This window comes from Epinephelus moara, chromosome 2, assembly GCF_006386435.1.
Source record: "Epinephelus moara isolate mb chromosome 2, YSFRI_EMoa_1.0, whole genome shotgun sequence".
In the NCBI taxonomy this organism is placed as follows: Eukaryota; Metazoa; Chordata; class Actinopteri; order Perciformes; family Serranidae; genus Epinephelus; species Epinephelus moara.
In genome coordinates this window covers 40,606,096-40,624,401 of record NC_065507.1, presented here as the reverse complement: position 1 = coordinate 40,624,401, position 18,306 = coordinate 40,606,096, and the positions used below count along the sequence as shown (strand labels likewise).

General features: G+C 43.2%; 1 protein-coding gene across 1 annotated transcript in view; it reads left to right on the top strand.

Annotated features, from left to right (window-relative positions):
* LOC126397119 (seizure protein 6 homolog) overlaps nucleotides 1-18,306 on the top strand; it is a 475,464-nt gene that overhangs the window by 144,854 nt on the left and 312,304 nt on the right. Inside the window, exons 2-3 of the mRNA XM_050055639.1 lie at nucleotides 6,163-6,738; nucleotides 10,897-11,030. Of these exons, the coding sequence (XP_049911596.1) occupies nucleotides 6,163-6,738; nucleotides 10,897-11,030 (710 nt within the window). The remainder of the gene's footprint in view (nucleotides 1-6,162; nucleotides 6,739-10,896; nucleotides 11,031-18,306) is intronic.

Below are 18,306 nucleotides of genomic sequence, written 5' to 3'. Positions count from 1 at the left end.
TGTTCATGGCTCTTGATAAAGCAACCCTGGGTTGAGTTACCGAGTTGATATCCAGCGTCGTGATACCGATTATCCTGATTGCCATTGTTAGGGTTAGTCAACCCAGGATAGGTCTGGGTAACCCAGGAAAGGTTGATCTCGCTTCGTGATACAGGCCCCTGGTGGCATCAGGGGAAATGTGGTGGGACAACAACGAAAGTTACAGAAAGCACGGTGGGCGGGAGGACTGGTGGATGGGTCAAACAGGGATGGATGCCAGGAGGCAGGTGTTCCGTGCCTGGATGTTTGTAAAACCAAACTGTTTTGTTTTTTTGTTTTTTTCTAAACCCAAGCACATGCTTTTGTTGCCTGAAAATGTGCGTTTGTTGTGGTGCATTTATTTCAAAAGAGAATATATGCAAAGTGTACGTTTCCTGTGAAAACGGAAGTGTATTTTGAAAACAGACAATGCATGTATAAAGGTGAAGTTGATGCGGCGTCCCAGAATGTCAATAACCAATGCACCCAGGGTTTTCTTAGAGGTCATATGCCGACGTGAAATGTCCATGACCAAAGGTCGATATATGACAAGGTCTGGGTGAGAATGTGTTGGTAAACCCTGCTAACATTTTTAAAGCTGTGTCCTCCAGCAGCATCTGTCATGTTTCATTCACACATATGACAAAACACACCGCTCACCCAGAGTGTGTACATTATCTTGCACACCTTGTGGCAGCAGGGTAATGACAGACCTCCAGTCAGTCAATGTTGGATTCTGTCTCATTCATTGTATGTCTTGTAGCTTTACCTGCCAATGTGTCTGATTCTGTACAAAGAGCAGCATGTGTTTGAGAAGCGAGGTGCAGGGTGGGAAGTGGCTCAGCTACAATAAACCCTGATTGTTTGAAGCAGATAGCTATTAGCTGGCAGAGAGTGGGAGCTATTATGGTGGAAATGAAGCATTGTTAAAGAAACATAAGACTTCCCTCAGCGGATGATAGCCTCCTGAAGGGGTCTCAGATTAGATCTCACAGGTGCACTTGGGAGGGGAGTGCTGATCATTACACTGGGAGAATTATAGCGGCTCATCAAATCTCCTCAGGAATGAATATTAAGTCTTATTACGAGGAGGATAGGGAGGGAGGAAGCCACTGATGTGAGCAATTTATGAGAATTGTTTGGGTTGTACCGTGTGGCTTTTTACAAGAAGTTTTCAGTCTGCCAATCGACTCACAGTGGTGTGACAGCACTAATGCACTGCTCCACATAAAGACATGTTGAAAGGAAATATGGCTAAAACTCAGCTTTGAAAGATGGAATGACTTTGCTTTGGGGAGTGCAGAGCTGTGTGAGTGAATGTCCCTGTCTCCATTCAGAAGTATAAGACAGGTTTTTTCTGCCTTCATGTCAGAGTGACGTACAGTGAAGCAGAGCAGTGAACGGGGAGAGATAAAGAGGGCGAGTGAATTTCAGATTTATTCTCTGGCTATGAAGTTGTACTTTCTGCTGTCAAAATCACTGCAGCTCTGTGAAATAAAACTTGGATTTCATGACTGAGATAAATCTGTGACATTGCTGGGCAGCACATACTGTATTCACATACTGTATACTGTAATATACTAGGCTATATACTCATAACATACGTAAATACCTTGTAGTAGCACATCATTAAAATAAACACTACACAGCAGTAAAGTCTACTTATAGCAGAACTCCAATAGAAATGTCCTCTCCGCGGAGAGGGAGACCCGGGCCTCGGGAGTATGTGCAGGGCCGGGAGGGCGGGCTCCACGGAGAGGGAGGCCTCCGTGTTTGAGACGGCAACAGGCGGCGGGAGGTCGGACGCTCCCAGAGAGGGGAGAGGGAGAAATATAACAACATAAGATAAAACAGGAAAAACCTGTCTCCCTCTTTTATTTTATTTTCAGCGTTTCAGGCGGAAAAGTTTTGGTGACAGCATCCGTAAGCTTTATTGAAACGCGCAGAAATACGGACGAAATGAACACGGAGCACGGACAGAAGGCTCTGTCCGTATCCGTATCCGTATCCGTATTTAACGTTGAGCATAAATGGGCCTTTATGCTTACATGGTACATATTTCTTTCTAATTTTGTACATAATCAAATTACCACATACCTTGTGACACACAGAGAACAGTGGACCAGGAGGTTAAAGAGCTCAAGGCAAAATATAATGAATCCGCCGTGTGTAGTGTGCAGTGTAGTCTGTTGTGTGCTCTGTACCTGAGGTACTGTAAGGCACCAGGGTATGTGCCTACGTAATGCACAGAGGGTGAAAAGAATGACTGCTGCAGGGACCCACATATTAAGTTTGAGGTAGCCTATGAGGTAGTTTGAAGTATGCCAGAAACAAATTAGTTCGTATGACATGTTCTCCAACACATTCTTACTTCCAGCTCGTCACATATCGCTGCTTGTTCAGTGGATTTTTTACGTCTACGTATAACGCTCTTGGTCTGTTGTTAACCCTCTGGGACACCATGTCAATTTAAGCCTGTTACATGCATTGTAGCTTTATAAAATACACTTGTGTTTTCACAGGAATTGTATAGTTTATGCTGGATGGATGCATATAATCTTTTTCAAAATAAACTTAAAATGTTGGTAAGTCACCTTGTTTTTACAAATATTGGCTTGTACAACAAAAGCACATGGTCAGGTTTAGAAAAAAAACAAAACATTGTAGTTTGGCTCAACATTCATACAGGAAGTGAGCATCAGGCTTCTGGGGCTGTAGCGACTCTCCAGCTCCTTATATTACGTTGTTTTCCAGCAGCATGTCAAACTGACGTCGTCCAGCGGCATTATAAACTGGGTGTTTCTCAAAGTCAAGGAAGGATCCTCAAACAGATGAATTTGAAGGACGCTATGTCATTGACCCCCGCTGAAGGACTGTTCCAATGTCAAGGATCCTTCCGAGTTTCACGGAGGACTGAGTCCTTCTTTCAGAGAAACTGGAAGGATGCATGTGTGGATCCTCCACGGGTATAAAATCCCCACAATGCTTTGCACACGATTTGCTGGAAGTGAGGGTGGGGCCTCTGCAATGAAACGGTGCCCGGAGCTGGAGCTCGGCAAGATTTTGATAAATATGCCATTTATTTGGATCAATGTCTTCAGGAGTTTTTATCATACAAGCGTGGAAAAAATATTGACAGAAACCTCATAATTTACACTTTTCATTGCATCCACTGCCAAATAATGAGATTTTTGAAATAACGTGATTTAGATAAAACATAGAAGTTTTGAAATTAATCATTAACAGCAGAGATGGAGCGCTAAGTGTCCCCCTCCCCTCCACCTCCTGCTATTCACATGACAACGACATGATAATTGCTTTCATTCTGTCAGTTTCAATAGGTGCATTTTTCGGGGGAATCATGGTGAGAATGGCCAGAGTAGACACATTAGAATATCCTGCAGGGCAAAGCAACACTCATTTGTTTTGAGGTGAATTTATTTCAGTGGATTACCCGGCGGTATCATCTACAACCGGTGTGCTCAGTTGTTTCTGAGCAGCGCAGCTCATCAGATCAGATCCGTAGTTCATATTATTGTAACGCAATGTGTGGTGACACACAGAAAATATGGATCACTTTGAAATGAGTGACTCTGTGTGTGAGTCTGTGTATATACTGTAAATGATAACTTAGAACTTTTTTCAGCTGCTGTCTTTACTCCTAAATATGATCCAGAAATATATTCTCTCTAAAAGTCACATGATTCTGACAATACTGATACATTTGTTTAAAATTGTACAACAACATTAGAGAGTGCCAAAATTATCACAGTACCCTAAAACCCCCTTAGTTTGCTGAGGATTAATGATGATCACATGGGGACACTTGTTAACCTGTTCCAATGTGTGTTCACTGAATGCTAGGGAGGACTCTTGCCTTACCTCTGCAGGATCCTTCCTTGGGTGGATGGGTCCTTGACTTTGAGAAACACCCACTGATGCCGCCTAGTGTTGTCTCATACCACAGTGAAAGAATGGCTTTTCTCATCTGTGTCTGACACAGAAATCCCTGATAGAGTGGCAGTATGTGATGATTTTGGAATGAGAATGGGTTGTGTTCTCTGACCACATCAAAAGACAAAGATTTAGTAGGTCTGTATGGCAACATTCAGAGGTGGGACAAAAAATGGCCATCATGCAGAGCGAAATAGTTTAGTCTCCTTAAGGGCACTTGTGTTGTTGCACCCAGTTGTGACAGAAATAGTTGTATTAAGAATGAATAAAGAGAGCTTTAGAAATAAGTTCAAGCCCTGCTTACTTTCTTACCTTCACATACCTGACCCATCACTGTGTCAAGAAGGCATGAATGTGATTTTTGGTTACAGAAATTGTTGGAGGAAATTCTGACATGGTGTAGGGGAAAGGTACCCTGGAAATCCAGAGTTTTCGCGAGAGCACAATTTGAATTTGCTCAGCGAGTCATTCTGGCAATCAGTAATGATGCTTATTACCTATGCCCATGAAACCGAGCTGCACCAATCACATCGGTGTATCTGATACAGGCGGGCCAGAGGTGAGCTAAACAGATGACGACAGCGCTGTGACGACAAAGTCCGGAATCAGTCAGTAAACATTGCAAGATGGCTACGGATGAACACCAGCTGTTTGAAACGGCTTTGACCGCTACAATGTACGAGTTAGACTTGGCTTTTTCTCTAAAAGAGGAACAGAGGACGGTGCTCGAGTCTTTCCTTTGCAAGAAAGACGTTTTTGCTGTTTTGCCGACCGGATACGGCAAGAGTCTAATCTACCAGTTAGCTCCGCTGGTAGCTAAGCGTATACGTCACCCCGTGTATTGTTCTGATTGGTCGTAGTGTTATCCAATTGGGTACAGTGATATGTACAAATGCATGCTTGGTGCCGCCCCTCAAGTTGGGCCATTTTCATTACTCTTGGCCAAACCCTAAATTTTTCTAGATTTGGGTCTGGATTTCCAGGCTAGGGGAAAGTAGGGTCAGATGCTGCATTGGTAAAAGCACCCCAACACCTTTTCTGGTCCTGACTGGTTCAGACATGTCCTGTGGAGGCTAATAGATTGATTTATTTGATGATAAACATTGTGGTCCATCAACATAACACTCATTGGCCATGTTGGAAGATGTTTCTTGTTATAGGGAAAAAAAGACCAAACACAGCAACACACCTTTATACATCAGTTTGGATGATATCCTACAAATTAGTGCACCACGAATGATGTTACATCCTTAACACCAAGTTAGGTAATTAACATAAAGCTACAAAGGGTAGGTTTCTCCCAGTCTCACTCTGAAGTCATCAAAAAACTGGTGCTTGGTCAGTCACTTCTGGTGTTAGACACCAACAAAAAAGTCGTCCTTTCACATTGGCATAATATGTTGTCGGTTGACATTATTGTATAACAGTGCCTGGTGGTGTCAGAGTGAAATGTGGGGGACAGTAGCAAAAATTAAGGAGGCAGAAGTCTGAATAGGGCGGGGGGGAGGGGTGGTGGGTTATGAAAAAATTACTGGCTCATCATTACATGGGATATATACAAATTTTGGTGCATTATAGCAAATTTAAAATCCTTGTTTGTTCCATCACTGGATGCAATTACATTTTTTATTCCTGTTAAACATAACATGGATGAAAAGGAAAATAAATATCCCTCATCTATTTTTTTAATTTTTTATTTTGACATTAAGATGTTAAATAAGTGTAATGAAGTAAGATGAGAAAGGTTATTTCATGGCTATTTCTTTCCAGTAAAAAGTTTAATCATAGCCTCAGTCAAAAAGAAAAGAAATACAGGAGAAGAAATCCTGTCTTTACTTTCAGTAAAAAGGTGGAATGTCACTATGTTAAATCTGTTAAATATGGCTAAAATACGGCTGATTTGGCATTTTATGTTTTTGGGCTTGAAGGCTTGGTGGCCTCTGATGCAGAGATGTGTTATGACACAGGCTGGTTGCTTGCTGTAGCACATTCTCCATCATTTACCAATTGAAAATGGGATTGGCAGTGTGCTAAATGGCTGTGGATGGAAAGGTTTGGAGCCAAAGCAGAAAACAGGCAGTTAAGTGAAGCCAGAAATCTCTGCACCTGCACGGCCAAGTGATTATTGAGTCTGTGGTATGACTCAACATCCATCCAACCACATTTGTTATTCTCTTTCATTCTTCACAGCCTCTGCTTCTGAGGATGGTCTTTCTATCACCCCAGGGGGCCCTCCAGAGAACGGTGCCAGCCTGTACCCCACCACCCAGGACACGGGCAGGAGGCTCCCCGTGGTCACCACAGCTCCACCTGTCAATGTCCCAAACCACTACCCGCTCTACAGGAATCCTCCCCAACACCAGGTCCCGTTCAGCCCTCATGGTCAGCAGAGCTACTTTGAAGACAGCAGGTTATCCAGCTCTCAGCCCACCCTCTCCACCCTGCCATCCCGGACTCCAATGGATAGCGATGATAAAAGGTCTTCATATGAGAGTGCTGAAAGCTCCAACATGCAAACAACGCTTGTAATGCATGCATTAGCCCCCACTTCTCACTCCAACACTCCTGCTCCAGACACCAGCGTGGTTTTAAAAGATCTAGAACATGCTGCCACCATCCCCTCTGCTGCTACTGCTGCAAGGGAGGAAGATGAGGAGAGCCCAAATCAGCCTGGACTGAAGCAGAATGTGAGGCCTGGCAGTGATGAAGAGAAGACAACCACCACCATAATTACCACCACCGTCATCACCACCATGCAGAGTCCAAGTAAGATTATTACTTCTTTTATACCACAAAGTATAAGAAATGTATTATCATATTCCTTTTAATAATTTGACTGCTGCAGTGTGCATGGTTAGTTAGTTAGTTATTTTATTGACACAAATAGATAAAATATTTGGGTAGAAACAATATACAAAAAAAAATATTGCATACAACAAATACATCAATAATATCATGCATAATGTGTGTGTGTGTGTGTGTGTGTGTGTGTGTGTGTGTGTGTGTCATTAAATTGGAGAGATGCAGAGGGCTGCAGGCTGGAATCGTACCCGCAGAAAAGACTAAGCCTTTGTACATGGGACACCTGCTCTAACCACTAAGTCACTTACGCCCCATGGTGTTCCTCAAACTTGACAGTGCAGTTTTTACTGAGTATCACCAACCATGACTGGTAAACTGATCTACTGCATTACCTTCAGTGAGTTATTTGGTCATTGTTTGCCAGTTTGTTTGCTGTTGATACATTCATGGAAAAGTTTGGTCTTATTTTGAAGCAGAACATCTGTAGAATAAATCCATACATGACATGTTATGATTCACTAAAGTTAGGCATGATTCAAGACAAATAAATCCCAGTTTCTAGCCCCACTAACAGTACTAACAACGCTAGCAACTGCAACAGTGCTAATGGACCTAACAGTGTTAACAGGAGGGTGGGCGAAATGCCTCTGCATAAAGCTGTCCCACCACCGTGTTTGGGGATAATGTCATCAGCAGTGTCCTCTGTATCAGTGCAGCCCCAATATATGAGACCAATTCGCATTATCTTTCCTACGCACTGCCCTGCCAGTTGCAGGATTTGAGCGCAGTTTGAATCTTTCACATTGTCACGCCCTCTTGTCGCACCAGCAGCTTGCTCTGCATTGCAGGTATCCCAGAATGTTTTGTGCAGCAAATCAGTCACTTCCAATACACAATGAATGGGAGTGAATTCATGGTTGCACATAGTGGGGCTGCACGTGCACCTGGTTGGACCGGCTACCAAAACATTTAACAGAGAAACTTGGATCACAGCACACACAGAGGAAGTGTGATGTTCAGTTACAATGCCATTAAATTATTTATGCATCTTTTTACTGCTGTCATGCATACACACTGGACACACAACATGCCCTGCAGTCCTTGTTCTCTACCCACATGCCCCCAGACACACCTGGCAGAGATCTGCATTCTACTGAGTGCACTTTTGTAGCTCTTATTCTGTCATCACACCCTCAACTAATATCTTCTCTATGTGCACCTGTCACGATCACACAGCCATGGGGCTGAAATAAAGTACAACAGCACTGCTGCATTACTAACCCGTAATCAAGAGGTACAAACAGGGACCACAGCATGACACTCTCAGATTGTTGGTTATGAAGAGAGTGGATAGGGAAAATAAAAAAATCAGGGTGGTGACTCAGTGAACTGTTCAGGTCGGAGAGAGCAAGATGGAAGCAGTTTGATTAATCAGCTCATCTGTGTGCAGGTTGACGGCAAAGCTAAGGCACGCAGTACTGTACACAAAATCCCAGGCACAGGGTGAATGGCAACACTGTAGTGCAGTAATAATGTTGGAGTGGACACTCCCTGAGGTGAAGTGCCGAGGGAACACTGAGAGGATGTTCTTCTTCATGAAGAAGCACTTCAGCAAAAGTTTACTTTTTAGCTCAGAGAGAGGGAGGGATGAAGGTGGTGGAGCAGAAAACCCCAAAGGCCACTAGGAAATATTCTGTCCTCAGCTGTCCCATCGCAGGGGTTAGTTGCTTAGAAAGGCAGCCACAAAGGCGGAAAACCTTCAAACAAAGTCAGATAGAGTGTTTGTGTGTTTATAGCAATGTCTGTGCTTGGACAGTATTTGCATTTGCAGACATTGCTATACTGATTTATACTGGTTTGTTAATCTTGTCCTAAACAAGACTAATACCCCATTTATGCCTGGTATTGATGTGTGATCTGTATCTGTGTATCTGATCTGGATCAGGAAAAACTCATGTAAATGCATGTGTAAATGCACACAGAAAGCAAGGCAGACAGAATGGATTGGCTGGAGCACACTTGGAGGTGGTCTGGCTCCTGTGGAAGAACACTCTGGAAACGCATACATTATAATCGTACCAACCTATATTTGCCGCACTGTGCCGTGACTATCACATAAACGTGTTATTTTAGCATTACTGTGCTAATGTTTGCTCGTGTTACCAAAACAATTAGAGATAAAACACTCCTAACATAACGTTATATCTCACAGATAACCTAGATGTCACTGGTAAGCTATAACATATTGTAGCGTCCGCCAGGATGTGTGGAAGGATGACGTTTATTACTGAACAGTACAGGTTACTGTTGGCCGTAACCACGCCAAAACAACCAACAAACAAGAACTTAGCTGTAACTCCAACTGTGCACTCCTGCTCTCTCCTCCAGCTCGCTCATACACACACCAGCACGCGCACTCACACAGCCCTCATTCCCGTCACACTCGCCCCCCGCCCCCCTACCTATACTCATTCAATCCCAAACATGCCATTAACTCACAGAACATTGACATTATAACAGAATATTTACTGCAGGGTCGCTACAATATCGTAACATGGTTTAGATTCCTAAATAAATATTCACCTCGTTACTAGATAGGCCTACTCCTGAAAAACTTGAAAAACTCGTGGATGATGCCATCTCTGTCTGCGCAAGGCTTTTTGTCCCACGAGGCCACTGTCACTTACCCGACGGGAGGGGTGCGTGAGTGAGTGCGAGTGAGCCCTGCAATCTAGAATTTGACCGCTGATGTCACTGTTACTCACCATTTTTACACACTGAGGCTTTAAAATAAAAAAAATAAAGATAACAAATTAAAGGTTACTTGACTCCACCTCTTCCTGCTCTCTCAAGCTGTCCCATCAAAGATCTTAAGAGCAACCTGTCCTCTATGTGGGAAAAATAAGCAGAGCATTGCTACAGGAGAATATTGAGGGACTGCTACTACTTGCAGGACAAGTCACATGACCAAGAGACATGTTAAGTGAAATCTGTTTTATTTACACAGCCCAAAATCATAAACTACCTCACAGGGCTTAATACGGAAGCCCTCAGAGGCAAGTGAGGAAAATGTATTCTAGAGATCTATTTAAGTCTAGGCTAAACTGTTTTCTCTCATCTGTTTATGACTGAAGAACCCTTTTTTTCTTTCCACTCCAAAAACAGGTGGAGAAAAAAAAAGTTATGCCGGCAGGTGTTTTTTAATTTTTTAATTTCTTAATTTTGTTAATAATCAACAAAAGGCTGAAGTGAACCACTACCTCATGCTCTGGATAGAGCTAAAAACATTCATATTTTTTTCTAGGTTAGTTTAAATTTCTCAATGCACTCTACACAGGGTGAATATGTTTTGTGTCAGCTAGTTATGTAATGTGTTACTGCCACCTCTTTCTTTTGGCTTGAAATGTATCTCAGTTGGCACTAAAATGCAGTTAGCAAGCTAGCTAGCTGGTAAACATATTGTTTATGGTTAACCAACAGCTACAACTTAGGTTAAGTCGACCGCAAAACTAACATTTGTTTACTATAATAAAGTGTGTCCCTGATACCATGACTTACATTTTCACAGATTTCGACCAATGATCCTGGCAAACCTTTGAACTGTTGGAAAAAAAGTACTTGGGCAATTAAAAAAAAATCACTTTTTTTCCAGGGAGGAAAATAATCGTAGGAAAGTTTCAGTATGAAGAAATAGAATGAGAATATTAGGCAGATAGTTATCAGCCAAGTTAGCAAGCTTGTGGAAAGTAATTTGCAGTTGGTCATGGGACCCTTGCCTTGCATGTTGTAGAGGTGTCTTGAGAGTATCCAGCATCACCTCTCTTGACCTGAGACACACCATGAATGTTGACATGTCTGCCATATCTGCCTACCTAATGTGGATATTGAGATGTGATCGCCATGGGAGCACACACAAGATAATGAGAGCACTTAGTAATATTTGCAAAGGCCTGTGATCAGATGTGGGTATTCACACAATGTTTATACCATTGTGTGTGTGTGTGTGTGTGTGTGTGTGTGTGTGTGTGTGTGTCTGTGTCTGTGTCTGTTTCTGTGTGTCTTGTGTGTCTATCCACACTGCTTCCATGAGAATCATTTTCATACTGCTGTATGTCCCTGCAGTTCCCTGCCAGCTGAACCTGACTGGGCCAGAAGGATACGTAGAGGCTCCACCACAGACCAGCTCAGCTTTTCACTCCACTATGGACTGCAGCTACATCATCACCGTCTATATGGGCTATGGAGTGGAGGTCCAGGTAAGGGGCGGACCAACATCCATCTATTCAGCATATGTCTGTCTTCCGATATTGTCATGGAAAATTCTTATTTAGTAAACATACTGTTCTACAGTTTTTTCTTTACTATGTGAATGCAAAATTGCTTACATTGTGGTCTCCGCCACACTAGTTTATTGGCCAAAAGTCCAAAGTACATGGGTATGATATCATTTATTTATTTATTTATTATTAAAAGTTATGGTATCAATGTTTAAAACATGGCTGTCAGATCTGTATGATATTCAATGAAAACTTGGTTTTTATAGGATACCTCATAGACTTGAGGTATTGGAGGGTGGCTAGCACCTCCAAGTAAATCCAAAGTTGTCTTACCACAGGTTGTGTCTGGCTTACTAGTATAAGCCACAGGTAAACCTGTGTTCAGGAATCAGTTGGGTTTGTTCAGAGTTGGAGTGCACGTGTATCCAGTACCTTCTTCATGATCTCAGCAGGGAGAAAAGGCTGGTATCCAGGTGGTTGAAATCTCTAATGATTCTCTGACTTATTCTTGCAATGCCCGAAGTAAAGATCCTTTAGGCAAGGTTTGTTACCAGTCAGGATGCTCTCTATGGTGCAGGAGTGGAAATTAAATGGTATTCCGCAGTACTTGATTTCAGGGGGGTACCTACAATTTTCTCAACTAATATATATATATATATCAGTTACCTCCTCCTCCTCTACATGGATGACATCAAGCTGTATGCCAGGATCTACAGACAGGATAGTCATTCAGACTAGTTAAGTGTGGTCGGATGGTGTCAAAGAGAGGAAACATACTCAGAACCGAGGGGGTTGATCTACCAGAAGGCAGCATTGCAGATTTTCAGGACAGCTACAAATACCTTGGGGTCCTGCAGGCAAATGGGAACCATGAGGAGCCCACAAGGAAGTCAGGGTACTGGACATGGGATGACACCCCCCATGTATCGTGAGAAGCTTCCTTGTCCTGACATCAGTGGCCTCTATCTCCTCCTTTGGCCGGCTTATTATACCAGCAGGGTATCTGATGACTGGCACACCGTACGTGTTGATGCTTGGACCTGGTTCTGTCTGTTCAGCCGACTTGTCAGGACCTGCCTTACTCTGTGTAGGTATTTGGTTGTGGACAACGAAGATCCAGGAATACATCAGAAAGATGGCCCCCAAAGATGAGCTGCTAAGTGAATATGTCGGGCAGCAGAAACCCAAGAATGCAGAAGAGGAGGATGAAACATCATGGAAGGACAAGCCCCTGCACAGCCAACATCAAGAAATCCTACCAGTGGCTGGAAAAAGCTGGACTGGGAAACAGCAAAGAAGCACAAATCATGGCAGCACAAGAACAGGCACTTAGTACAAGATCAACAGAAGCAGGGGTCTACCACACCAGACAGGACCCCAGGTGCAGGCTGTGCAAAGATGCTCCTGAGACAGTTCAGCACATAATAGTAGGGTGTAAGATGCAGGCAAGAACAGTGTACATGGAACGCCATGACCAAGTGGTTGGCATAGTGTACAGAAACATCTGCACTGAGTATGGCCGGGAGCTCCCAAGGTCAGAATGGGAGAGACCTCCTCACGTGGTTGAGAATGACCAAGCTAAGATCTTGAAGAACTGGTGATGGCTAACCAACTGGACATCGTGTTGATGGACAAACAACAGAAGAAGGGAGTGGTGATAGACAATCCCGAGTGATGGTAACATCAGGCAGAAGGAACATGAGAAGCTCAAAAAATATCAAGGACTGAGGGGGCCCCCTTGAAGGTCAAGTTAATTTTATTTAATTTTATTTTCTATATAGCACCAGATCACAACAGAATATATAGCACCAGATCACAACAGAAGTCATTTAAGGTTACCTTTCCTATAGAACAGGTTTATACCACGTCCTTTTATTAAACAAACTAAATAGCCTGATGTTATTTATTTTATGTCATTTCTGTCTCTATGTGGTCGCGCGTTTACAATTCTCCTCTGCCCTCTGTATCACTCACGGCGGAGTTCGGGCCCGATACGCACACACACCCACACACACAGACACAGGTGAGCACACTAGAGCATGGCTCGGGACACATTTTCCTGACTGAGCCCGACCCAAGAAAGAGACAATTTTAACCGAGCCCGGCCCAAACCCACAGTATGGCACTAATGGAGCGGAGCCTGTGTTGCATTCAGGCGTTGTCACGTAAATAACAAATTCAAGCACTTAAATAGGCCATAGCACAACACAGCAGCATGTCAAGTGGGCCGAACCTGGGCAAAATTTTTGATGTTATCTGACCCCCCAGCTGCATGTCGCTCATTTTCAGTGTGTGACTGCAGCGTGTGCATGAGAGGGGGGAGGGGCTGCTGAGTGCTCAGAGAGGGAGAGACAGAGAGAGAGGCGAGCAGAGCGGAGCAAGGAGCTTTCTTCAGAGCTGCTTTTCTGAAGCAAAACAAAAGTTTACATGTTCTAAAAAAAGAGAAAACATTGCATGTCCTGCGATGTGACTATCGCACATGCGCACATGGCTATGTTTTAACGATGTATAGTGCAGCCCTAATATAGTGTGTGTGTGCGTGATCTACATCCCCATGACTGACAGTCGTAACTATAGACATACTGTTTGGGCATTTAAATGGATTGCCTTCCTGGCAGGGTGACATGCTGACACCATAATCAATAGTGTGTGTGTGACCTATACTGAGCTTAGTTTTTATTTATACACTGTGTTGTCCCAGTGCATGTAATGGCTCTGGACCCACTCCGACATTGTCCATCTGTGTCCAAATCACTGTCGCTGTTTGAGCTGTTAAAACACTGAGCATGGTGTTGGCCTACTGTCAGATGGATGGCTTCAATTAGCATTTTAATTTTTCATCAACAATAGTTCTCCAGCCGTCTGTGGGCCAGCAGTGCAGAGATATACAGCTTACATAGCAGCTGCTCTGACAGGAGCGCAATTCACTGTTCATTTTAAAAAATACAGTTCAATTGTGCTCCTCTTCATTCTACCATATGTTTGGATTTTATAAGAGGATTTTACCAGAAATACGTCATAGATATCCTACAACATGAAGCATGCTTTCATTGTTCAACACATTCTGAAATAGCTTATGTTTCCTCACATGTATGACAAGATAAAAAGGCTTTGAATTATGAGGTCAGTATGGACATTTTCCTCATGTTTAGGTTATCAGGAGATTTCACTTTATAAAGATAAATGTCAATCAGCTCATAATAGCCTTTAAAATGTACCATTAAGAATTCCCAATGTACATAAATTGTAAGTCTCATCTTAGAGAGAGGTTTTAACTTTATGGATTTTGGTTGAATGATCTTTATTTAGATTGATGTGTTCTTTTTATTGTACTGAATATCTGCATGTAGGCAGCATGAAATTACAAACAATTTTGTAGGTCTGACTATGAAATAACACCAATAGCTAAATCCAGTTTAACAAGACAGTGCAATTTAAATTTAATTCAAATAATACAAAGAAGAGTACGATATTGTAACCCTTGTTCTTTTAAGGTGGAGCCCTCTGCTGGACTTTAGGTAGTACTCTGCTGCAATCATACGCATGCATTCCCCTCTGAAATTTACATAAATGTAGCTGGTCAATCAGGAAGTGCCTACCTGAATTTGTGCAGACACCACAGTATACAAGGCAGCACCGCTGTCTGCTGTCCTACTGGACTCTGTGGGAACCGTGGATGGAGCCCAATGAATGAACGCCTTATCGTAACATCCACCAAGACATGCTGGTCCTAATTCCAGTAGCTCACCTACTTCCATTCAACTTAGGCTATCAGAGCAGAGAAGAAGGGGGCCCCAGCCAACCCCCCGTTAGAATGCAACCGAACTGAGTGGAGCCATGGCCTAACTTTGCAGGGGTTGAAAGACAAGCAATAGACACCCTGCAAATGACATTCACTGGGTCATCAAGGAGCATGGGTACACATAGGTGTATCATGAACAGATGGGAGCGTTAGGTGCAACACAACTGACATACACCCATCCCTTTTTACCAGTCCTATGTCAGTCCAGCGAGCACTGACCCTGAAGAAGAGCCCAACATGTCCAAGAGAAATATAAGAACATACAAACAGAAATGACATAGACCACAATGCTGCTGTACATATGTCCTCAACACTCATTCTACAGAGCAAGGTTGCTGACACTGCCATGCTGTGTAGAGTGTGCATGAACTATAGTGGTGGACCACGGTGAGAGTCTCTTTTTGCCTGCCCATAGGCTCGGGAGATGCACTCGTGAAGCCCTCTCACCTGGTGTCATTGGAGGTCACAAACCACCTCCCCGGGCAGGTCCCTCTCCATCCCATCAAGGACGTATCAGTGAGCACTGTGACATAGGAAGTCATTCATCCCAGCAGTGTTCCCTTCACCAGGTGTTGTGGAACTCCTAGTATTGCAGGTCACCTTCAACTGAGGGAAAATGGATACCCAAGCACTGCTTGTTCTTCTTACCATCCAAGCAAGGGCAGACTGACTTGGAATGGGCAGTGGCCCTGAACTGGCAGCTGCCATGAACCCAAGTGCCTGCATGACCACCAACATTATCACCAATGCACCTCGCTGCAGTTTTCAAACTGTCTGCTGCAGGGCCATTTGTCTGTGTTGAGGCGGGGTGGCTTGAAATCTGCACATGTCGAGTAAAACCCCAGATACTCCACCTGATGATATGGCAGGGGGCTGCTCTTCTTCCAGTTGATCAAAAATCGCAACTTGGTGGGGTGGAAGATCAACAGGGCTGTGTGGAATATCACCCAATTCTTGGATTTGGCCATAATGATGAGGTCATTGGGATAAAAGAAGACCCTCACACATGTGCAGTGGCAGAAGCGCCGCACCCACACTTTTGCCGAAAGTGCCAGGTGCCAGGGAATTGCTGAAAAGCTATCCCCTGGAAGACAAACACAAGAATTTCCTGTGTTTAGGAGCCACCTTGACATAAAAGTATACATCCTTTAATTTAAAAAACGATCACCTGAGGAGCCTAAAATGGCCCAGCAAAAATCCCACTGGAGAGATGTTTACAGTGGACTCTGGTGGGATGCTGATTTACAGGACACTAATAAGATGTTGTCGTTATCATCAACAAACAAAGCTGTAGTATCAGTGGGGATGATTGGAGGCTACAGCGAGGTGTTAGTGTTTTTTGCTGGGTTCTCGATGTCTTTGATCTGAGCTCCAGCTAACTGTTAATGCAGCAAAGCATCAAGTCAGAGCGTCTGAAGTGGCTGGTGGCTTCTAAACGCCACTCTCTGCAGGGTCTGCACCAAGGAGGTTGACGCAGTAGTCCTTAAGGTCTGCGCCAGCGATGAGGCCAGAACATAACAGGTTTCTGAAACAGCGACTCCATACCTGGAACGGGCCGTGGGTAAAATTGCCATTCACTGAAAAGAAAAAGGATAGTAGACAGTAATGGTGTTGCCTTATATACTGTGGGGTTTGACACATATTTAGGTAGGCAAGTCCTGATTGGCTGGCTACGTTTATGCAAATTTCAGTGAGGGAATGCATGCTCGTGATTGGAGCAGAGTATTACCCATAAAGTCCAATGGAGGGCAAAGCCTATGTAAGATAGAAACACACCCACAATTGCATACACAGTCCTGTCAGAGCATTGAGCCATCAGTTAAGCCACATGGGGAGAGAGGAGAGTATGTGTTTATTTAATTCAGTCTAATTGAAAAGGAAGACCATTGTCCTTCATGGCGGTTAAGTGCCCAATAACCCCGCTGTATAATTTCCCACTGGACTTTAGGTCTGCCACAGTAGAGGACTCCATTGATATAAGTGGCCAGCCTATCTGTACTCCCTGCTCTTCTTCTTCCCTGTCACAGGCCTAGTTTTGAAGAACCGGGAGTTTCTGTTAGATTCTGTATTCGCTAATGTCATTCTGTGACCTTGTTTTTCACCAAAACTCACCCTCCATCTCTCCTAGCTACGTAGTACTAATTTGTGTACCAATGTACAATTATTATTTTTTTCATTAGTGGAGACTTCAGCATCTTCAAAATGGTACTAAGTCAATGCTAACACAGGGCAACCCTGTAATGCTAAAATACTACTCATTGTGGGAGTGAAGTTACCATCACATGCAAAGACATGGGGTTATATTCCCTGTAGCAAAAGTTCCAGCTGGGATGCACATTCTACTGAATACAACTGGCAGTTGGGAAGCTTTGCTATACTGAATTAGTTACTTATTGTTGGTCGAAGCACTTACACACTATGGTTGAAAATTTAGAGGGAAAGTATGAACTTCCCATGTCTTCCAGGTGAAGCTCATTGCTGGTACGTGAAAAGAAGTTGGCATATTGGCAAAATTATGTGTCATCTTAGAACATCAGTATGCTTCATACAAAGTGCTTTGTGGTTCATCAAAAAATGTCTGAAACCTACTCCTCCTTCACTTTTTTGATACAAAATTGGGAGGTCTCTCCAAAATCAACAATCCAACAAGCACCCCTACTATACACAGTAATTGGCCTGGTATGTGGTGACAAAAATATAATATTTTAACCTTTCCACCTCCCTTTTCCTAGCTAATTCTGCCACTTTTCCTTTGAGTACAAATGCAACACCATGAATCATTTGAGGAGAGACCGTCCAAAAGTGTCAGCCTTTTTCAACCCCATTTGTAAGATTAATTGGTAGACAGTACTTAAGTACATTTACTTAACTACTGTATTTAAGGACAGCTTTTGAGTATCTGTACTTTATCTGAATTTCTTTTTTAAAGGGCCAGTGTGTAATATTTGGCATGGTTTATTGTCAAATCTGAATCTGAATCTGAATATTAATATGTTTATACAAGTGTATAATCGCTATAAAATAAAATTCGTTTGGTTTTCATAGCCTTATAATTATGCTTTTATATATATATATATATAACAAGGGCCTTGCTTTAGAGAGGTCGCCATCTTGCGCCGCCATGTATGTACGGCAGACCGAGCGGACAATCCAGCCAGCCATAGAACGCGTTTCGCGTGTATAAATAAACCAACGAAGACAGTGGAAGGAAGGAAGAAGGAGGAGGAAACAGCAGAGAGTTTTAGTAGTTCGTCGATAGAGAGTAGTGGAAGTTTTTTTTAGTTATAAAGTTTGCGAATGGACCACACTTACCACGCAACAGGAGAGAATGAACCCGAACGTCATCTGCAAGGAAAAGAAGACGCAACTTCACTCCTTGTGATGCACTCTCTGCGGCGCTTTTCCTCCTGGTGATATATCTCCGCAACGATGGTAGCAGTAGCACCGAATCCC